General features: G+C 43.5%; 1 protein-coding gene across 2 annotated transcripts in view; it reads left to right on the top strand.

The window, feature by feature from the left end:
- Nucleotides 1-23936, top strand: part of MARK1 (microtubule affinity regulating kinase 1) — a 229339-nt gene that overhangs the window by 165357 nt on the left and 40046 nt on the right. For both annotated transcript variants that reach the window (XR_012244007.1, XM_073628355.1), the window contains exons 9-14: nt 382-501; nt 2949-3048; nt 5325-5437; nt 9677-9830; nt 14368-14561; nt 16942-17042. Coding sequence is in view for 1 of the 2 variants with exons in the window: in XM_073628355.1 (XP_073484456.1) it covers nt 382-501; nt 2949-3048; nt 5325-5437; nt 9677-9830; nt 14368-14561; nt 16942-17042 (782 nt within the window). In the remaining variant the exon portion in view is untranslated. The remainder of the gene's footprint in view (nt 1-381; nt 502-2948; nt 3049-5324; nt 5438-9676; nt 9831-14367; nt 14562-16941; nt 17043-23936) is intronic.

The raw sequence follows: 23936 nt of genomic DNA, 5'->3' as shown, positions 1-23936 counted from the left end.
GCCTCCTCGTCTGTGATAGGCGGAACACTGATACAGTTTCCCAGCATCATATCAGTGTTCCTCTATCGCGGACGGACGAGGAGGAGGCGGCGGGGTGGGCTTTGTTTCAATGGACGGCTGAACAGAATGCATTACACAGTGGAAGACGCACGCTGTTTTGGTAATGGAAGGTACGGCTCAATCGAGTATAAGCCGAGGGGGACTAAAAAATGGGCTGAAAAACTCGGCTAATAGATGGTAAGTAGTATTTGTAGAGGGGAATTTTTTTTTCCAACGCAGTCTGCATAGTTCCCTGATATACATTTCCTTTGCCGTATTTAACAATTTGCTCAGACAGTGCTGATATCATGGTAACCATGTGCGTTCTCTTGTCTTCTAAAGGAATTACGGGAGCGAGTATTACGGGGGAAGTATCGAATTCCTTTCTATATGTCTACAGACTGTGAAAACCTGCTGAAGAAACTGCTTGTACTGAACCCCGTCAAACGAGGAAGCTTAGAAGTAAGTGACCTGATACGGACTGCTTCTTTTAGTGTATTGGCTACAGATAAAACTTTATTTTTTATGTTGCTGTCTGTGTAACATTAGGAAATTTGCCTACACTTCCTGTCCCAGAGACGCAAAAGGAAGTTAGAGGAAATCTCTAAAGGTAAAGGAAATTCCTCTCTCAAGCCGGCCACAGACGGTTCGAATCCCAGCCGGTTCAACAGGAACCAGCCAAGATTTCAACCATGTATGGGCAGGCTGAATGTACCAAATTGATTGATCAATTAACTTGGGTACAACCAGCCTGCCAGATTTTACATGTGATTATAGCTGTTATAGCCGCTAGTGTTAATTACTGTCTTCTCCCGGAGCAGACAGCTTCCCCTGCCAGTAGAATACAATGTCTCAGCAGGAGGGATTACCCTGTCAACACTGTGTTGATGGGGGAATTGAGCAAACTTCGCTCTGTCTATGGCCGGCCTTTGTTGCCTCTAAAACAGGTGTCCCTGTTGGAAGATTTCCCCTTACCTCTTGTTATAGGGACAACTCAAAACTTTTTCATTGACAATGGTCACCAGTACGAACAGAGGGCACAGATAGCAATTAAAAATAAAACACCATCTAATCCTTCCTTACCCCATCCAAAGCTTTCTGCATAGTCACGCTAGTAATTCACATGTCCCTGCAAGGACCATATTTGCATGCCATCCTGCATTGGATGCACCTGAATAATAACACCCTTTTCTACCAGCTCCACCCCTTGTGTTGTGTGATTTTTTTTTTTTTTTTTCTTTTAGAGCCCTTGCACACTGGGGCGGTTTGCAGGTGCTATTGCGCTAATAATAGCGCCTGCAAACCGCTCCGAAAGTGCCGCTGCTGTGTATCCAGTGTGCAAGCCCCGAGGGCTTGCACACTGGAGCGATGCGCTGGCAGGACGGTAAAAAAAGTCCTGCCAGCAGCATCTTCGGAGCGGTGAAGGAGCGGTGTGTATACCGCTCCCTTACCGCTCCTGCCCATTGAAATCAATGGGACGGCGCGGCTATACCGCCGGCAAAGCGCCTCTGTAGAGGCGCTTTGAGGTGGTATTTAACCTTTTCTCGGCCGCTAGCGGGGGGGTAAAACCGCCCCCGCTAGCGGCCGCATACCGACGGTAAAACGCCGCTAATAATAGCGGCGTTTTACCACCGACGCCGCCCCCCGCCCCAGTGTGCAAGGGCTCTTAAATAAAAGTAATGTTAGAATTTGCCTTTGCATACGCTGTGCTTTGTATTTGTTTTCAACTGCACAAACAGCCATACAATAGGAGAGATGGTGCTAAACTATAAAGATACTAACAATTTCACAACACCCCTCTTGCCCTTTACTTCTCTCTATTGTTAAAATCCACTTGCATCATTCTGAAAATGCAGTTGTCTGGCTGTCTCTGGATTCAGTACAGACATGAAATAAGCATTCAGCACACAAATGTCAGAAAGGTGTGGTCATTTCTGATCTCTACTCCTTGTGGTTCAGCAGCTCAGTATACATTGAAGCCAAAGCATCAACATTGTGATAGGTTGGCAACTAGCATTTGTTTTCTGGTTCATAAATAGCATCTTAGTATTTCTCCTATGACCTGATCGGTGTACCTTTTAAACCGCCCTGGCATCAACCCCAAATGTTAACCCTGATCATTACTCTAGGTACCGTTGTAAATTCTGAACCAGAGAAATGCTCAGGTGTTAATGCCAAGCATTCAAGATGTCAGAGCAGCAGAGAATCCGTAAATATCTGTTCTCTGATCTTCCTCCGTGTTGTGAACTCTGAAGCACTCTGGTCTGAATGCTTCCGTGTTCAAAGCTGTCATCTGACAAACTGTGCTGGCCTCATGCATGCTTCACAATACTCCTCAAAGGAGTCCATTGTCTTCCTTTGATAGAGACAATAATGGAAATACTATGTGGGAATTATCCATAGCACAGGAGTTTCTCATTCTTAAAGGCGTTGTAAATTCTCAAGGTTTTTCACCTTAATACATTCTATGCATTAAGATGAAAAACCTTCTGTGCTGCAGCTGCCCTCCAGAGCCCCCCTTTTTCTTACCTGAACCTGATCGTTCCAGCGATCGGGACGAGCACAGCAGCTGCTGTCTCGGGTCCTCATTGGATAGATTGCAGCAGGAGCCGTTGGCTCCCGCTGCTGTCAATCAAATCCAGTGACGGGGGGGCTGAGCCGAGTCCTGCTGTCTGTGTCAATGGATGCAGCAGCAGGACTCTGGAGCGCGCCCATGTGGAAAGCGGCTCTCCATGGGGGCACCCGATGAAGAGGAGAAGCCAGGAGCGCCGTGGGGGGACCCCAGAAGAGGAAGATCAAGGCTGCTCTGTGCAAAACCTCTGCACAGGGCAGGTAAGTATGACATGTTTGTTATTTAAAAGAAAAAAAAAAATGAACCTTTACAATCACTTTAATTTTGTTCCTTCTAGCAAATCATGAAGGATCGGTGGATGAATGTTGGCTATGAGGATGATGATCTGAAGCCATATACTGAGCCTGAGCCAGATAACAATGACACAAAGAGGATAGGTAGGTGAAAAGTGAACATGTCTTGAATGTAATGTAAGCAGCATAAACTAATATATGAGTACAGTGTAGAATCTATGATTATACAATCACAGTTTCTTTAAAGTGTATGTCAACCCCAAAAAAAGTACTCTATTCCCCTAAAGCTGAGCTCCAGCAATCTGTAAACATTGAGGCCGGGTTCACATATGTGCGTCCGTAGGTTCATGCCAGGGGTCCGGTGCGTGTCTGTTCACCGGTTCAGGTGTGATTCAGGGCCGAATTTTTTCCTGAATTCACACCTGAACCGAACCCAAACATGCACAGGACCCTTTTGCATTCTGCTCCACAGCCGCCCCGGACCTGTGTGAACTGGCTTCATTAAGTGCCGGTCACACTCGCCTTCCACGCGACTTGAATGCGGAAAACCTTGCATCCAATTCGCACATATGTGAACCCAGCCTCAAACTGCAGTGGAGCCCCTTGCACTGGAAGCGTTAAATTGATCATTTTGTCTAGGGGGATTGTAATAAGTGGAATACTTGCCCCATTCTATGCTCTCCTGGTGGCCATTCCTCTTCTCTACTCTGATGCTCTGATTTTTGGTGGACCCTCCATCCTCTCTCATACAATGCAGGATTGCCGGTCCTTCATTGTACGTGATAACATTGCGACCAGATGAGCATCAAAAAGAAGCCGCTTCATGAGCTGGTTACACATCAGGAAGGTAGCCTGTGGGAGTAAAGAATAGGGGCTATATTTTCTGCTTATTCCAAGCCCCCTAGATAAAATGTGCATTTGGGGTGTGGTGTAGAGGATTTTTTTTTTTACAGATGCCCAGATCTTCAAATGTATTGCATTTCATTTTTGCCTTTCCTTACAGCTGGAAATAAAGCTCATTTAGCCAGTCAAGGTGACGGCGCTCGCTACTCTGCTTACAATGGAGCAGTGGCATTGTCATCCTGTCATCCTATGTCACTGCTCCAGCATTAAGCTAACATGGTGAGGCACGGCCTATTATCCTGCCCAGCTAATACACAATTCCACAGGAGTATGAGGAGCTGTGGAATCCGCCTTAAAATCAACCTGTTTAACTGCGATCCGAAATATGAACATAATGAGTCCCTAATGGTATCTTGCAATATCGCAATTCACGTAATTCCGCGTGCTAAAATAAGTGCGGGCTGGTGTCCGTTGTCTTGTTACAATACAAGGCACTGTTTTGCTTTTTCCCCATTGTTTGAGATTACATTCATTTCTGTGCTCTGCAAATGAGCTGCAGTATGTTGTGCAAAAATTCAGACGTACTACTTTTTTTTTTCGCAACGCATTGCAACCCACCTCAAGACAGCATTGTAGTGTGAACAGGACACATAGAGGTCTATTTACTAAAGTTAGAGAGTGCAAAGTCAGGCTCACCTCTGCATAGAAACCAATTAGCTTCCAGGTTTTATTGCCAAAGCTTAATTGAACAAGCTGAAGTTAGAAGCTGATTGGCTACCATGCACAGCTGCACCAGTTTCTAAATGCACCAACTTTAGTAAATCTCCCCCATAGAGAACAATTGGCATTGAGGCTGCATTGAGATATGCCGATGAATGCAGCCCGAGTGAAGTGGTATGAATGAGCCCTGAGTGTTTTATAAATTCAAAAAGCACAGTATACAGCCAACATCACATAAATACCATGATGCAACTAGCACTTTTAGTTCCTATTCATAATGTGCAAAACACGTCAAGATGTTTGTGATTCTGGCTGTATATTTTGCTTTTTCAATGAACCAACCATAGAAGGTAAGGTACCACCGATGACCCCTCGGGTTCATATTAGTTTGGCAAAACAGGACCAGGTAAGGTCTGAAGATCAATGGAGCCTTTTACGTGTTTAGAAAGATTTGCGCTCGCATCTTCCTAGTGATAGTGGAGGATCATTTGTCATTTATTTATGAACCTGTTGCTTTAGTCTACATGGGCCCCAGGTTTGTTTTAATGTGTGTCTGCAGTATGGAGAGCAGAGGTTGCTCTGGCTATAAGGTGCAAATACATTGCTGAATTTGGCCTGAGCATCTAGGCATTGATGAACCCCAGTCATTTGGGGTAAAGGATTAAAGACTCATAAACTTAAAAAATAAAAATGTACCCCCAAAGCATCTGGTTTCCCTTTAATGTATTTTGCATGATTTTTGAATAATTGCATCCCTTTGCAAGTGTCTATCTTTGTAAAACGAAAAGTGTGAACTTTTTAGAAATTCCTGAAAATTTACAGTGTTTGTTTTTTTTTTTTTTTTTTTTTTTTTTTAGATATTATGGTCTCGATGGGATTTTCAAAGGAGGAAATTACCGATTCTGTAATTAGCCAGAAGTACGATGAAGTCATGGCCACTTACTTGCTTCTGGGTAGAAAGCCGCCAGAGGTAGGTGCTCAAAGTCCTTTTTCAGCATATGTTTGCCGTTTTAGTCTACATACAGTATGTTTTGTGTACTTTAGAGATGGCACAGCCGGTCATTTTGGGTATTTGAGTGTTTATAAAGATTTATACATGCAGAACAAATATTGTGTAATACTTTTTTGTTTTAAGTAGTGCCCAAAAAACTTTAAAGTGTATCTAAATGCATTGTTTTATTTTCAAAAGACTGGGGAGAGTTAGAACCTCAGTCTGGTTTTTATTGCTGTATGCTTCCCAGTTGGGGATATTCACACCTTTATTTGTCCTGGTGACCATTGGAAAAAAAAATCTTTTTCTCTCAAATCAGATACATCCAGATATTTCCTTATGAGAAATTCAGAAATGTTGTTTTACCAAAAAAAAAAAAAAAAAAAAGATATAGAAGCTATCCTGAAGTGTAAGCAACAGTGACACCTACAGGGACATGTGTTTTGCAATTGCAAAAAAACCAAGACAACACTTAGTGCACAGGAAGCACCTGGTTATGTGACCTGTCAAAGTCACATGACCAGGTTTCCTCCAATCGCCAAGTTCTTTATGCTGTGTTCCCCAGGGAATGCCATATGGGGTTCCACCGGCTTAACACCACAGCCAGCAATTTATGAAATGCACACTGCATTGTGCGTAGCCCTGCTATTTATAACATAGAGCGGATAGCAGTATCTGCTCTCCATTATTAATAGACCCTTAGTATATATTGGAATACGGACCATATTCGCACATGGGCATTAGTGCCTATAGTAATGCCTGCCCCACATGTGACACTTAAGAGGCTGGATCCGCCATTGTATGCAAACAGTAAGCCTGCCTATGGTTCTGAGAACTATAGCAGTTGTCATTACAGGGTCCACGCCTTTGTGTGAGCAGTGCCAGAGTTGTTGATCATAGATTACTTTAGCAGTACCCCTGAGCTCTGCCCATCCACCATTTGAAGTCTTGAATGTCAGCACGTCACTTTGACATAACGGCATTCTTGTTTTCTTTTAAAGTGATTGTAAATATATATATATATGTGTGTGTGTGTGTGTGTGTGTGTGTGTGTATGTGTATATATATATATATATATATATATATATATATAATTTTTTAATTTTTTTTTTTATAACAAAACATGTCATACCTACCTGAGCGGTGTAGTGGTTTTACACAGAGCATCCTCAATCCTCCTCTTCTTATGTCCCCTGCCAGCACTTCTGGTCCTTCCCTGCTGCCAGGCTGCTTGTTATGAGGGCACCCGAGCAGGCTCGCTCCTGAGCCACTTCTCTGTGTGTCCATTCACACACAGAGTGTGGTTATGCCCCGCCCCCTCCTCATTGACTCACTGGCTGTGATTGACAGTAGCGGGAGCCACTGTCTCAGCCAGGGAGAAGTAAGAGACTGGAGAGCCGCTGTTCTTGTGCACATCGCTGGATCGAGATGGGGCTCAGGTAAGTATTAGGGGGGCTGGGGGGAGGGGGCTTCTGCACGCAGAAGGTTTGAGCCTTTACAACCACTTTAACCTGCACACACAGGTTCTTGGCTATCAAAACCTCAACCTGCCTTCTGACAGCTTGTACTGTTCCACAGAAACTGTCATTACTCCTGGCTCCCCCCACCACCATTGCTATAGGAGCACTTGTGCGGGCTCGCTCTTGGAGAGCCAGTGGCTCCTGCTGCTGTCTCTGAGCCTATGAGGAGGGAGAGAGCCGCTGCTCCCGTGCACAGCCCTGGATTGTGCTTTGGCTCAGGTAAGTATAAGGGAGGGGGAGCTGCACTCAGAAGGTTTTTATTTTAACCTAATGCAGATAATGAATTAAGGTTAAAATAAGTACAGCCTTATTTTAGATGACATGCTCAGTAAAGGGGCTAATTGTACAGTCTGTGATACAGACGGCTACTGAGGGAGAAACTACTTGTCAGTATTGGAAACACCAATCATTGTTGAATGTCTTTGAGGTTGCATCAAAAGAGACTTTACTGACAACACCTTTTCATTTCCTGTTGAAGCCAATGTCAGCCAAAACATTTAATTTTGTTTTAGATGGAACAAAGAAGAGTTGCACCTGATTAGGCGACCCATCAGAATTTGTAACGGAAGTGACGTTCTGTTGCCGCCATCTTACTACACCCCGCACTCCTCAGTAAGGATATACTGAGAAGGAGGCAAGCAGACATCTTGTTAAACCCACCGGAGCTTTTCATTTCACACTTATTTTTAACAGTAAACAGAGCTTATAAGTTCAAATACAGTATTTAAAAATCCGACGGACTGTTTACATGTTCAATTTTAAAAGCAGCGGCAAACCTGATGATGTCACAGGTTTGCTAATCTGACAGAACACCTCTGATTTTATAATTCAACATGTAAACAGATGGATTTCTAAATAATGTATTTCACTATATAAGCTCAGTTTACTGTTAAAAATAAGTGTGAAATGCAAAACTCCGGTGGGTGTACCAAGATGTCCGCTTGCCCCCTTCTCGCTGCATCCTTACTGTGGAGGAGTGCGGGGTGTAGCTGCGACGGAACATCACTTCTGTTACAAATTCTGACGGGTTCCCAAATCTGATGAAACACAGCCTGTCGGTTTTTTAATTCCTGTCTGTATCCATACTGCAGAGGGGTTTTTTTTTTTTTTTTTTTTTTCATCATTTACTGTCAGGACATTGGACAGTGAATTCTCTCCAACAGGCTCACAGGCAAAAACAGACCTTCTGATAGTGTTGGTTTTTTTTTGGTCATCGATGCCTTCCTGTCCCAGTAAGATCTGATCTCTCCATTGGGGTCACAGACTGATATTTTAAAAGCCTGATTGAACTTTTGGTTTAAATAAGCTAAATACATTCCAGGTGCATCAAAACAGGTGTACAAAGTCTTCAAATTCAATTTCTTCAGAAAGCAGCCACATCCTTAAACCCGCCTTTCAGCTGCCAGCATGCTGCAGAGATAGGCCCTCGCTTTCTGTGCAGAAGCAGTAGTCTCTCTGCAGAGATCTGACACGTCCCCTGCTGTATGAGAGTTTGATCTCCCCAATCAGCGGGAAGCAAGAGCTTTGCTGATTCCAAAGCTATGGGTCTTCGCATGGGAGCACTTCAGATACTTGCAGAAAAACCACTGCTTCCACATATGCTCCCTCTCTGCCGCACGCTGGCAAGAAGAAAAGTGTTTCTACTCAGGATGTGGCAACTGCAAGTCTTTGCACATCTTTATTTTGATACATCTGGAATTTATTTGGTTGATTTTAAAGTGAAGGTTCAATTGGACTTAAAAGAGAAGTATGGGAATCAACAAAATTAAAATAAAAATCATACTCGCCTAGATGGCTGCACTGCAGCTCTCCAGGTAGAGCCTGCAGCTGTCCCCTGCCGGCTCTACCTGGAGAACTGAGTGATCAAATACCGCTAATCGCTCAGTTATCCCCCTCTGCTCTGCAGAGAGCCGTGACTGTCAGTCATCGACTCTCTGCTCTCCCCTCCAGCGCTCACTGGAGCACTGGGCTGTGGAGGGGGCGGCGCTGGCTCAGGTTTTCAGTGGATCGCTGTGAGGCTGAGGCAGGTGCCTGTCCAGGCATATGGGTGGATCCCGACCATTTGGTCCGGCTAAGTAATGCGGTCGGCTAAAATCGGGTCACAGAAGTGCAGAACGAACTGCACGCCTGTAATCCAGAGGGGGAAGTACAGCCAAACAAGCTTTGGCTATACTTCTCTTTACAATCTCTATTATCAAAAACTACCCAGGCAGTGACTGGGGCTCCCCCTTCCCCAGTGCAAGGATTAAATGCTCGTCTATTCTAGGCTGTGAGGAATAAGGTGTAATACTTACCCTACTACTCAGTCCAGTGCTCGCTTTAGCTCTGGCTTGTAAGTAATCCCTCATGTATAATGCAGGGCTATTGGCCTGGCATTGTATTTGATGACGTTGTCATTCCTGCCCGCCGCCCCACCCAGAGCCTTCTGGGGACCAGTTGCACAGATGGTAGGAGCCTGCCTGGAGCTAGGCGTAGAGTAAGGATTACACCCATCCTCCTAAGTTCAAAAGTATTTTCGTTTTTTTAGTTGTCCCCGGAGTTGGGCTTTAAAAAAACAAAAAAACATGGAGTTGCTTCAGTGTGAGCCGTCTTATTCTGTGCAGTTTATTCAGCAAGAAACGACTGTTCTCTGTAGTTTTAGTTTCTGAATTTTGGGGTTTACAGTGAGGTGACAAATTCTGTTTTATTCCTTTTACAGTTTGAAGGCAGCGAGTCCCTGTCTAGCAGTAACCTGTGTCAAAGATCTCGGCCCAGCAGTGATCTGAACAACAGTTCGGTGCCATCTCCAGCCCACATGAAGGTCCAGAGGAGTATATCAGCCAATCAGAAACAGCGGCGGTTCAGTGACCACGGTGCGTGACAATTGTTGCCTAAAAGGAACCTGTCTGTGTTGCGTGTAGAAACCAGTGACTCCAGTGGCCCTTTTCTAGTGCAGGTTATTCCGTTAGCAGATGACTTGTCACAAGCAATAAAGACATTTCCCTTTTGTTACATGAGATCTGTTGCCATTTCTGCACCTTTTTCAGCCCTGACTTCTGTTTTTGGATTGCTGTCGCCACATTTTTTGAACCCACATCCATAATAGCCAAAAAGTCATTCTGCTGACATTTTGTATTAAAGTGGTAGTAAACCGCTACAGAATTAAAAAAAACACACTCCTGTAAGACAATGGCATAATGTGCTAGTATGTATCACATACTAGCACATTATGAAATACTTACCTTAGAACAAAGCTCTTCCAGCGGCGTGCAGTCACCACTGAGAGGGCTCACATCTTACCCCGGCCTTTCTTTTGGCTTTGCGGGCTCCGGTGCTGTGAGTGGCCGGAGCCACGATAACGTCTTTCCTGTCCCGTTCCTGCAAGAAGCTCTGAAGGTCCCGCACGGTATGCCGGACCTTCAAAACACATGTACTGGTGGCATAAGCGGCTGCATGCAGGATGAATATCTCCTAGACCAGGGGTAGGCAACCTGGGCCCTCCAGCTGTTGCTGAACTACAAGTCCCATCATGCCTCTGGGAGTAATTGTAACTGCCAGCCTTGCAATGCCTCATGGCAGGTTTAGGAGATATTCATTTTACCTACAGGTAAGCCTCATTATAGGCTTCCCTGTAGGTAAAAATAACAAAGCGGGGTTTTACTGCTGCTTTCATAGTCCAAGTAAAAGAATATAGTGAAATTGGATTAAGCAGTTGCACTTTTAAAGAGACCCTGTCACCAAATTAAAAAATTGCAGGTAAAAGCACAGAAAAAACAAGTATTGTAAATGCGTGTATGCAGTGTTTTTTCTTTTCCATCATTTATTAATTATTCACTTGCAGTGTGCCCCGAGTCAAGTTCCTTGCACAGCCCTCTTCCCTTTTTGCATGTCATAGCCCTCTCCTCTTTTAGGAGTATCTAATTACTGTCTGGGCTGGCCCAATTCCTCCACCACTTCTCTCCCTTCCCTACATAAGTTTTTATTTAGCAGCCAGGAAAAGAACAAAGGGGAATACTATGTATCAGTGGTCCTCAAATGGTTCTGGGGACGGGATGCGGCCTCTTGCTTGTCGTTGCCTGGCCCTCGAGGCACTATTCCTCCCACTGATATGAGGCACTGTTCCTTCTACTGACCAATGATGAGGCAACATTCCTTCCACTGACGCCCAATAGTGGGGCATGATTATTCCCACTGACATCAATGATGGGGCACTATTCCTCCCATTGACACCAATGATGGGGCTTTATTCCTCCCACTTATGCCAGAGCTGGGGCACTGTTCGTTCCTCCTACGGACCCCAGGAACTATGTTGTTTTTTTGGGGTTTTTTTTACCACTGACCACCAAGACTGAGCCATTGTTTATTCCTACTGACACTGGGGCATTTTCCACTCCCACTTGCCACAGTCTGCCCTGCCTAAAGTCTGAAGGACAGTGAGGGACACTGAACCAGCCCTTTGCTTAGAATGTTTGGAGACCCCGCTATAGAGCGTCACTTGAGTGACAGTTCAGAGTCTGCTGTTGCTGCTGACATCACTTCCAAGATGGCGGCACTCTACGGCAGTTTTGGGGATTTGGAAATCAATTCAAGGGAAGCTTTTACATGTACACAATATGTTATAGCAAAAATACATTAAATGGTTATGTAATCTTGTTGAAATGAATGCTCTAGTGACAGGGTCTCTTTAAAGTTTTGGGCTCGGGTTCAGTGCTGGTAAAGCCTCTTAAAGTCAGATGCAGAGAACAATTTTTGTTTCTAATACAATATTTCTGTAAACCTGCTCCAGTAGCTTCATTGTTTCCTTTTTTGTTTTTAATGTTAAAAAAAGAAACCCATTAAGCCCTGGTTCACACTGGTGCGGCATTGAAATTGCGCTAATTCAGTGCAATTTCAAAGCCACAAATCAGTGCGATTTGCAGATCCAATTTCATTGTAGCTTGCGACTTTATTTAACAGAACTAGGTACAAAGTAGTGCAGTCGCAGCAATTTGAACGGTTTCATTGCCGACAACTGGGTGTGACTTGTGTGATTTGAAACCGGCGTGAACGGGGGCTAAACCATTATTTTAGGTCACGTCTGATGTTTTCCTTGCAGCAGTCAACTAGTTGGAGCCCAGCTCCAGCAAAAAAAAAATTTTTTTTTTTTTCATTTTGGCTAGAGGATGTAAAGATAAACCTTGTTTAACAAATACCATCATTTTTGAATAGGATGCAAAAGGGTCAGAGCCACTTAGGTTCATTTAAATCAGGGGGCTGGGCCTAGTATGGATTGGGCGTGGCTTAATATTGACTTAGAGAGAAGTCCGGCCCAAGCCATGTTTTAGGCCAGGCCAGATTTGCTATAAGGAAATAAATGCTTATAAACACTTACTATGCTTTTCTAACATGAAACACTTTAGTTGATTATGTTGAATTATCGTTTTAGCCTAGAACTAGCATTACACTTTAATATTTACTTATTCCTTAGGTGGGATTATATAGGATGAAAGTGTGTGTGTTTGGCTTCGCTTTTGGTGATGACAGACGTGGCAGATGTTATTGAAGAATTTAACTGAGCAATTCAACAAATCAGTGTAAAATTTTATATATTATTATTATTAAAATATATAAATAATATTTATATATCTCTCACATACACTATATTTCCAAAAGTATTGGGACGCCTGCCTTTACACACACATGAACTTTAATGGCATCCCAGTCTTGGTCCGTAGGGTTCAATATTGAGTTGGCCCACCCTTTGCAGCTATATGGGAATGTTTGATCATTCTTCCAGAAGCGCATTTGTGAGGTCATCGCAAAGGTTTTCTATTGGGTTGAGGTCAGGACTCTGTGCAGTCAAGTTCCTCCACCCCAAACTCGCTCATCCATGTCTTTATGGACCTTGCTTTGTGCACTGGTGCTCAGTCATGTTAGAACAGGAAGGGGCCATCCCTAAACTGTTCCCACAAAGTTGGGAACATGAAATTGTCCAAAATTTCTTGGTATGCTGATGGCTTAAGAGTTCCCTTCACTGGAACTAAGGGGCCAAGCCCAACCCCTAGAAAACAACCCCACACCATAATCCCCTCTCCACCAAATGATTTGGACCAGTGCACAAAGCAAAGTCCATAAAGACATAAATGAGCGAGTTTGGGGTGGAGGAACTTGACTGGCCTGCACAGAGCCCTGACCGCAACCTGATAGAATGTCTTTGGGGTGAATTTGAGCGGAGACTGTGAGCCAGGCCTTCTCATCCAACATCAGTGCCTGACCTCACAAATGCGCTTCTGGAAGAATGGTCAAACATTCCCATAGACACTTCTAAACCTTGTGGACAGCCTTCCCAGAAGAGTTGAAGCTGTTATAGCTGCAAAGGGTGGACCAACCCAATATTGAACCCTATGGATTAAGACTGGGATGCCATTAAAAGTTCATGTGTGTGTAAAGGCAGGCGTCACAATACTTTTGATAATATTTTACCTTTTGGTAATATTGTGTGTGTATATTTAGCTGTGTCATGCTGGTGCTACATTCTGCTGTATGAGGTCAGTTTATAGACTGTTGTCTACTTTATTCTGAAAATCCATGATCCATTTTTTTTAACCACTTAATTTCAGCTCCAGAAGGTTTTACCCCCTTCATGACCAGGCCATTTTTTTCTATTTAGCACTGTGCTATTTTAACTGGTAATTTCGCGGTTATGCAACGCTGTACCCAAACAAAATTAGTATCTTTTATTTTTTTTTTTTTAAACAAATAGAGCTTTCTTTTGGTGGTATTTGATAACCACTGTTTTATTTTTATTTTTTTGTTCTATAATTTAAAAAAAAATGAAAAATGAACAATTTTTTAACTTTTCTGCTATAAATCCTATAAACATAAAAAAAAAAAAAATTCTTCATAAATTTTGGCCAAAATGTATTCCGCTAAAAAGTATATATTGCTTGGTTTGTCTAAAAGTTATAGCAGCTACAAACTATGATGTGTGTGTGTGTGTATGTGTGTGTGTATTTTATATATATTTATATATTAGTAATGGTGAGGATCAGCAAATTATAGTGGGACTGTGATAGTGCGGCGGGAAATCTGACACTGACATCATCAATGGCATTAATGCTATACACTGTCACTGTACTAATGACACTGGCTGGGAAGGGGTTAAAAGTTGTCATTGGGTTAACAAAAGGGAACAATAGTGACTGGATGGTCGGCGCCACCTGCAGGAATCCACAGACATTAGACTGTCATCAGATTGGACAATTTTTATCTCAAGTCTCTGTGGGTACATTTAAACCCTTCAAATGAAAAATTTTACTTGCCATCTTTGCAAAAAAAGTTTTATTTTTTTTACTTCTATCTTTTGGAACACTTTATGCAATCAGATTGAGCTCACAGTTGAGATCTGCTATTTTTGTGTTTTATGTACAGCTGGACCGTCAATCCCACCCTCTGTCTCGTACACGAAACGTGGACAGGCAAACAGTGTTGAAAGTGAACAGAAGGAGGACTGGGACAAAAATGGCTCCCGCAAACTCAGCAATGCCACCGTGGGCTCTAAAGGAGAGGTGACAGCGAGCCCCTTAGCAGGGCCAGAGAGGAAAAAATCTGCCACTGGTGCAAGTGTAAGTATAAAGTCTTGTTCACATAGCGCCGGTCTTTAGCCCTTTGAATAGTGATCCACTTTGGGTCACTTTTCAGAGGCACTTAAATGGCAGTTTGCTGGTGTACCCCCACCCACCCCCTTTCCGTCATCCCAATGGGGATTTTGCATTGCAAAACCACCCCACAACTACGGCATGCGGTTACCCTGCAGACCCATTGACCGCAATTGGCATGTTAGGCAACTTGTGTTGGGGACCTCGCACTATGAATTTTTAAGTGCTAAATTAAGTAATTTAGTGTTAGAGCTGCTCCCCTGAAAAGTGCAATATGCTTTTAAATGTTAGAGTGATAGATGGTAGGGGGCAGTAGAGAACTCGAAACTTCAAATTAATAATAACAAAAAATGACTACTAGTCAAAGCAATTAAAGGGGTTGTGAACCCTCATGTTTTTTCACCTTAATGCATCCTATGCATTAAGGTGAAAAAACACTTTGCAGTGACCAGCTGCCCCCAACCCCCCCCCCGTGTTTTACTTACCTGAGACCTGGAATTTCACCCTGCGGAGACACGCTCTTCCTCTGCCTGGGGTTCTCACTCTTGATTGGATAGCAGCGCAGCCATTGGCTCCCACTGCTGTCAATCAAATCCAGTGACGCGGGGGGCGGAGCTGAGTCTTACATTCACCGTCTATGGACGTCGAATGATGGACTCGGGAGCGTGCCCGCAAGGTAATCCCCAGGCAGAGCGTTTCTCCTAGGGGGTTATACGATGCGGGGAGGAGCCGCCGAGGGATCCCAGAAGATGGTGTTCGGGGGCCACTCTGTGCAAAACGAACTGCACAGTGGAGGTAAGTATGTTATATTTGTTATTTTTATTTTTTTTTAACTTGAAGCTTTACAATCACTTTAAAGTTCTGAGTGAATAACAATTCATAATAATGGTGATACATTCATAGGTCAATTTTTGTGCTGTGAATCTTATCCATAACACCGTCACCAAGACGAATCTTGTGAATATCACCCGATGGAGTGTGAGTGAATTGCCTACTCACCAAATGGACACGAACTCTTTAATTAAAATGAAAGGTCGCAATAGGCTGTTTTGTATATATCTGTGGGTTTTGCTGATCTGCCGCTGGAGCTGTGACTGGAAACCTTTAGGATCCTCCTTTCCACTATAGGTTTACCATTAAGAAATAAATATAAAGTAGGACCATAGCGTGATAACGTTTAATAAAAACAATGGTGTAAAAACAATGCCACACTGGCTGCGCACATTTTGTAGTGCCTTGTCCTGGCACTAGGAATTACAGCAAAAACCACCATGTGGTGAAGACCTCAGCTGCCCAGCCTCCGCTCGGTATCTGGCGTGCATTCCACCACCGTGGCGTAAGAAACCGGAAGTCGGTGACAAGAAGTGACGTGACCGGGATGCTCCTCGTTTCGTTTTACAGCGTCATCGGGACGTTTCCTGATGAAGACGTAAAACGAAACGTACATCGAGGCGCATCCCGGTATACTATTATTTTTATTAAACATTATCACGCTATGGTCCAGCTTTATGTTTATTTCTTAATGGTATACCTACAGTGGAAAGGAGAATCCTAAAGATTTCCAGTCACAGCTCCAGTGGCAGATCAGCAAAACCCACAGATATATACAAAACAGCCTATTGCGACCTTTCTTTTTGATTAATATTGGTCATGTCCATTTGGTGAGTAGGCAATTCACTCACTCCATCGGGTGATATTCACAAGATTTGCCTTTGTGACGGTGTTATGGATAAGATTCACGCCCAAAAGATTAATAATGGACATGAAAAATCGACCTCTGAATGTATCACCATTATTATGAATTGTTATTCACTCAGCACAATGCACTTTAATTGCTTTGACTAGTAGTTATTTTTTGTTGTTATTAATTTGAGGTTTCTAGTTCTCTATCGCCCCCTACCACTTATCACTCTAATGATGGGCAACGTATGTGACATGCTGAGCATCATCACAGCCATGGAAATATTCATGGACCCGAGCAGTCGCCATATTATTTTGTAGATGGCCGGTTTGGTGGGGTTCAGTAAAAATGCGCATCAACCGTTTTTCCGCTCTTTGCCACCTGAGTTTTTATTATTTTATTTTTTTATTAGTCATTTGTGAAGATCTTCCATATCTTTCTCATATTTTGTCACTTTTTTTGTGTCCCCTAATGTAATAAATGCCTTGTTAAAATAAAAAATATACCCCAGGGTCTCAAACTGACCTAACAGGGTAAACTAATAATCTGATTGGTTGCTCTGGGGACCAGTGAATCAACCCCATATGATTCAGTGACTGGATGTGTCTGAGTAAAACTTGCAATGATGTCAGTGCAGTTGATCGTATGTTGTTTGTCCTCCTGCAGAATAGCCTGTTTCCCGGTAGTGGGATGACGAGAAGAAACACTTATGTATGTGAACGCACTACTGATAAACTCAATGCTGTACAGAATGGGAAGGACAGCAGGTACAGTAATATGGGGAGAACAGCAATGTGTTTGGTTGGAATAACATACAGTAGTACATCATCATATGTTCTTATGGCAAAAGTCTAAAATAGCCTTTCTGGACCTTTTTAACATGGAAGAATGCTTAAAGTGACATTAAAGGTTAAAATATTATTTAAATAAAATAACAAACTAGACATGTGCACACTAAAATATTTAGTTTCGGAATTTCGTTTTCGTCCGAAAAATAAATTTATTTAGTTACACCCTAAAATCGTTTTTATTTATTATGTTTAGTTAAAAAATGCATTCGTCCGAAAACCCGAAATAATTAAGGTCGAATCTGTCATTGAAGGCTTATAGTGTCTGTCGAATGTTCTAAGAAGATTCGACAGAGCAGCTAAACTGTACGACGCCGCAATCATACATTTCCAGACGAATGTTCCGCCTACGTCGAATCTTTTCTCTCTGTGTCGAATAATCTTAGACTAATAGAGCTAAGGTTAGGCACATTCGACCACAGGTTAGATGGACACAGATCGCTATTGTCCGCGTCATGTCGAATCTTCTATCGATATCGAACTGTTGTCGCAACGAAAACTAAAATAAAGCATTTGTTTATGTCGGATTTTTCGGATTTCAGATTCTGCACATCGAAAATGTGCAGAAAACGATAACGAAAATACCCGAAATTCGGACAAAAATGCATTCGGACGATAACGAATGCACATGTCCATAACAAACATCTTATACTTACCTGTTCTGTGCTGTGGTTTTGCACAGAAAAGCCCCGGTCCCCCTCTTCTGGGGTCCCCTGCCAGCTCTCCTGGCTCCTCCTCCTTCTCTGAGTGCCCCATAGCAAGCCGCTTGCTATGGGGCACTCGTGCATGCTTACTCCTGCTCTGTGTGTCCATAAAGCTCAGCACCAAAACCAATACTTACTGGCTGTGATCTTGCTCCTGCTTCTCAGCCAATGAGGAGGCAGAGACCCAGGAGAGCAGCCGTTCTTGTGCACATCACTGGACTGCCGGAATTACTCAGGTAGCTATTGGGGGGAGCTGCACACATGCATACAATGCATGCAGGTAAAAAACCTTCAGCCTTTAGAATCACTTTTCAGGTCTCAATTGACCCCTACTAAAAATAATTATTAATGTCTATTCTTCATGGTGGTCAGTGGCAGAAGGGCTCCCTTAAACTGGTAGTAATTGGAGGATGGGCCCCATTACATTGGTGGCCAGAGGGAAGAATGTTCCTATATTGTACGTCCGTGGGGAAAAATGCCTCTTACAGTGTTGGCCAGGGGGTGAGAATGTCCCTATTACAGATGCATTAAAAGATAAGTGAGGGGAAGTAAAATCTGTCAGCGGCTCCAACCCTCCCCCATTCCAAAATGGAGAAAAGTTTGGCCGGAGAGATGCATTTTAAAGAGGAGGTCCAGCCCACTCACGAAAAATTAAAAGTCAGCAGCTACAAATACTGTAGCTTCTGACTTTTAATATTAGGACACTTACCTTTCCTGGAATCCAGTGATATTGGCACCCCAGCTGATGTTTCCTTCGGCTCTCGGGTTCTGCCATTGCCTGTATGGGAACCTGGCAGTGAAGCCTTGCGGGTTTCCTACTACGCTTCGCTTCGCTGAATGGCGGGGGAAGGAGGGGGGGGGGGGGCGAGCTCGCTGTAGCCAGGACTCCCTGGAAGTGGGGTAGGGTACCTGTCAAAACCAGGTACTCGCTCCCCACTCCCCCCTGAAAGGTGCCAAATGTGAGATAAGTAGAGCTTCCCCTGTTGGGTGGAGAGGTGCTGCAATATATTAAGTTTCATTTCACAGCAAAATGCTTCATTTGGCCAGCTTTGTTGTAAACACATCTCCATAGGACTTGCTGCGTCCAGAGAAACTCAATGCAAAACAGATCAGACACACAGCTTCGTAATTAGGAATCTGCTAACCTGTTTTTGCTGTGCCTATAATATGCAGGAAAACAATATCCATTTGCACATAGACTTAATGTGTTACTAAACCCATAACAATAAAATCAGTCTGTACAGGCAGTAAAGCATGCTTGTTATACTCACTGTGGAACCTTAAGCCTCTGCATTGTGTAAAAAGGCTGTTTGAGCCTGTCTTCTCTGATCCTCCCCTTCTTCCACAGTCCTCGATCCATCTCCTGATAGTACAGAGCCTTTGGGACACTCTGCACATGCTCAGTTTGGTGTGTACTGCTAGAGAGTTTTTTATTTTTTTTTTTCTTGGGAGGGTGAATGTGATCAGCACAGGGACAATCAGCACTGTCCAGACAGAGGGTCAGGGGTCCTGCAGCCTCATAGGACAGTCAGAGTAGAATGAAAACTCCTCCTACATGCTTTAACCAGACACTCATAGAAGTCTTATGATTTCTATATACTGCCGATGAGAAAAGGTATTTAGCCGTTTATTTAGCCGTTTATATTTACTAAAATAATTGCATTTCTGTGCTCTATGTACTGCTGGAGACCAGATATAGTGAATGCAGGGTCCTGGGTTTAGTAACACTTTAAAATCACAACTGTCAAAACAGAGGAATCTCATAGGTGGTTGTGGGCAACACAAACAGTTCTCATCTAACACACATATCCTGTTACCATGGATGGTGTTAACTTGTTCAGACTGTGATTGGACTGTGAGAAGTCCCGTGTTTTTTTTGTTTTTTTTTTTTAACAAAAACCATCAAATTCTCCTTGCGACAGCTAACATCACACCCCCCAAACCGAGCCAAGCTGTCATTGAACATTCTTACACGAGTCTGAAAATAGCGGCAATTATGCGCTTACTCATCGATAATGACTGGTCCTCTATTAGAGGTAATCACATGCTTCTTTAATTAAGACAGATGTCAGTTTTATTCATTGGGACAAAAGGAATCATTAGAGCTTTGCTGCAAGATGTTGACAGAAAAACCGATCACAGTTATTACTAATATCCATTTTCAGTGTCTTTAGATTCCAGCACATGAAGACTTGGCTTCTATTTGTAGTTTGCTTTGCAATTGAAGGAAAACTGCACTTTTAACCCCCCAACTTAAACACTTCCTTTAGCATTTCATTGAAGGTTTAAGGGTTTTGTAAAAAATATTCCTTTTATTATATGATATCTCTGCATTTCATGTAAAATTCTCCAAATTTGGCATTAATGTGGAACTGAAGTCTAAAAAAAAAACGGAGTAGGCAGGCTTTTTTTTTTTTTTTTTTTTGCTGACAAGACATGCATTGTCACCTCTGCAATAAAATAAACCTACCTGCCTGCTCAGTCATTCTTGGAATGTACACTGAGATGTGCTTGTACAGCTAAGTATACACTATAGCCAAAAGTGTCATCAACTTTAATGTCATCTCAGTCTTAGTCCCAACCTTTGCAGCTATAACAGCTTCAACTCTTCTGGGAAGGCTGTCCACAAGGTTTAGGAGTGTGTCTATGGGAATGTTTGACCATTCTTCCAGAAGTGCATTTGTGAGGTCAGGCACTGATGTTGGACGAGAAGGCCTGGCTCGCAGTTTCCGCTCTAATTCATCCCAAAGGTGATCTATCGGGTTGAGCTCAGGACTCTGTGCAGGCCAGTCAAGTTCCTCCACCCCAAACTCACTCATCCATGTCTTTATGGACCTTGCTTTGTGCACTGGTGCGCAGTCATATTAGAACAGGAAGGGGCCATCCCCAAACTGTTCCCACAAAGTTGGGAGCATGAAATTGTCCAAAATGTCTTGGTATGCTGACGCCTTAAGAGTTCCCTTCACTGGAACTAAGGGGCCAAGCCCAGCCCCTGAAAGACAACCCAACACCATAATCCCCTCTCCACCAAATGATTTGGACCAGTGCACAAAGCATTTTGACAATATATTCCAACACTGTGTCTGTGTGCCAGGATGACTGAACTTCCATGCATGTTCGGGATTTGGGTCATCCTATGCCAGCTAATCAACTTGACTGAAGACTGGTACCCTGAAGAAGCTGGTGAGGTGATGCCAGTGAGGCCCTCGCTGACTTTGGACTGTTACGCCCCTTTCACACGTATATGTCTGTTTTTATGGACTCCGCTTGCTCAGCAGGGATTGCTCTGTTGATCCTCGCTGAGCCAACGGATGACAGGTTCATCTCTGCTCCACTGTGCAGGGACAGACCTGTCAGAGCCTCGCTCTCCTCCATGGGGGATCGGTTGAAAACGGACCACATTTAGCAGATTGGAGCGCATCGGATGTCAGTGGACATGTCACAGCTGATATCTGTCACTCCATAGAGGTGAATAGAGCGTCCTGAACGGTCCACATGTGTGAAAGAGCCCTTAGGTGAGAGGTCCAGAGTTTGTCACTTTATTTCCTGCGCTATAAATTTTTTTCTCCAACTGTCAATAGCGCACAAGCTAAGTGACAGTTGGTGGAAGCCAACTATGCACTGTCCCAAAAATTCATATCCAATGTTATCAGATAAAATCAATTCATGATGCCTGTAAGAATAGAAAATGATCTGCGCTGTCACATGTAGAGAGCCACCTCTCCATGCTCCTCTATACCCGGAAGTACCAGTTACTTCCTTCAGCTACCAGTGCTGAACGGGGGGTGCAAATGAAGGGAAGCTTGCGGTGCAAATCTATGAGCAGCACTGTAACCTTGGGGTTGTCCAATTGTTTTTGCAGTTTTGTTCTTATGGGGTGTCTGTTTTCTGGGCTGTCAGCTTATACATACCAATGGGTTCTCACAGCATCCTTGGGTTGTAGTACAAATCAATGGATCTAAGATTGAAGTGCCAGACCACAATGAAAAGTCCAGATACACATTTATTCCAATGTATGATCTAATAGGAGACCCAATAAGGAAGTCAATGCATTTTTGGGGGCCAAACTCACCCACTTCATCAGGGCTTAAAGATAGGAAACATCACATATGGACAAAATTGAGGATACAGCATTGGTATTTTGACCAGTAAAGTAATCAACACATGATTTGTCAGCAGCAGGTTTATTTCGCTGATAAATACCATCAATCTTGGATTCATGGATTGTGATTGCTGTCATTGACTTTATTAGGGGTTTAATGGATAGTCCAACCAGCTCCTGTTCTATCCAAAACTTTACTTTAACCTGTTGCCAGCAAAATGGTGGGCTTTAACGCCTACACGCCCCACATGCATCGCTGGGTGGTTCATGTTTGTGCTTAGAGCACTCCTACTGCACGCTCCCAGCACAGAGCCCAAGCTTGGTCTGCATTAAAGTGGTTGTAAACCTCAGACATAAAATATGAACAAAGCATATCCCTCTATAATGTGTACTTGTCTCCATCCAGAGCACTAAGTGTCATTTCTGTCTGCTGCCTCATTCCTCTGCTATCAGCACGAGTCACTTATGATGAGTTTTCCTGACACCAACAGAAAAATGGTGACAGGGGAAGGCACAGCTTTTGATTTGCGAGCCTCAGCTCTGTTCTTGTGTGCCGTGTGAAGCGGGGTGTGTCCCTTCCCTAAAGTCAGCCTTTAAAACTCTTCCCACTGAGTGTAACTTCAGCACTCCACCCCCTGCTTTTCAGAGCTGACAGATCCTGTGTAAATTCTGCACTTTGAATGGATGAAGGGGACAAAATGGCAGTAGATAAACAGGTACAACTTATGTAGGAGGATTTGTTTCATCTCTGTGTATCACCTGAGGCCAGTCACTTCACTGGGTATATGTAAGGGTGTACAACCACTTTCACTGTCAGTAGCCGGCGGGTCCAGCTCCCAGTCATGTGACCACTATGACAGCCAATCAAAGTGATCGCTGATCCCTTCCTGCTCCCCTAGGCATTCAGAACGCTGAGACGCCAAGATTTAATTCTCCCACAGCTTAACCACGTAGGATTGGGATAGCAACATATGCACACACAAATCTGGAACTGAAAAGGGAAGGGGGGTGTGGAGGCGCCAACTCTGCTGACACTGTTATATGGTGAAGGTATAATACATACACTTACTGGTAAGTCAGTTCAGATGGTGTGGCGATGTCCATCAGGGGTTGTGTTGTCCTGGGATGTGCTGGTGTGCAGGCTTCACTGGCGGTCCTTCACCTCAGGGGATGTTGGTTCCTGGTCGAGAGAGGCTTAACAGCGGTGTCCAGTGTGTGGAAGCTCCACGCTAACCACCCTGGAACCCGGAAGTGGAAGTGATGTCAGCGGTGCACAGGAAGTGTCCAGACACAGATAGGAGATGATACAGGCTACGCGCTCGGGGCTCACAGCTCCTTCTACTGGCCTGTTTGCTCTCAGGAGGAGAGCGACTTAAATGGAAGTACAGGACATCTGACTGACGGGATGTGGGCGGGACGTCCGCGGCTGTGGAACCACAACAGCCAGCGGACCCGCATTGTGAAAACAAGGTTGTAAAAAATAAACAAATAAAGGTTGGTAGTGGGAAAAAATATGTTCAGAGTCAATAGTTTCATGTGCAAAAGAAAAAAAAAATTATTTAAAAAGGATCATTGATTTAATAAGCGACTATTATATAAAAAGAAAACTTTAATAAAAGATTGTTAAAAAAAAAAAAAAAAAAAGGAAAGTGTCACAAATGGGATTAAAAAATGCATAAGGATGCATTGTTGGTGGACAATGGAGCACATTATGGGATAAAAAAGTAGAGGGGATGGGGAAAAGTTTTTTTATCCCCCAAGTTATGCCATATCCCAGGGTAACAGAAAATGAACCCAGTGGGAAATGTCTAAAAAGAGGGGACAAGGATTGATAGTCAAGGGTAAAAATATTGGTAAATATATATATATATATAGAGCGGGGGTCAAGCTACAATAAGGAGTGTGTCTCTATTTCTTCATTGAGTCCCCCCGGCGAAAGACTGTTCAAGGAATATATCCAGTATGTTTCTTGCTGACATAAACGTTTAAAACGTTCTGCAGTCGGAA

Source organism: Aquarana catesbeiana, linkage group LG04 (assembly GCF_042186555.1).
Source record: "Aquarana catesbeiana isolate 2022-GZ linkage group LG04, ASM4218655v1, whole genome shotgun sequence".
Lineage (NCBI taxonomy): Eukaryota > Metazoa > Chordata > Amphibia > Anura > Ranidae > Aquarana > Aquarana catesbeiana.
The sequence above is the reverse complement of the archived record's forward strand: the minus strand, read 5'-3'. Positions and strand labels throughout refer to the sequence as shown.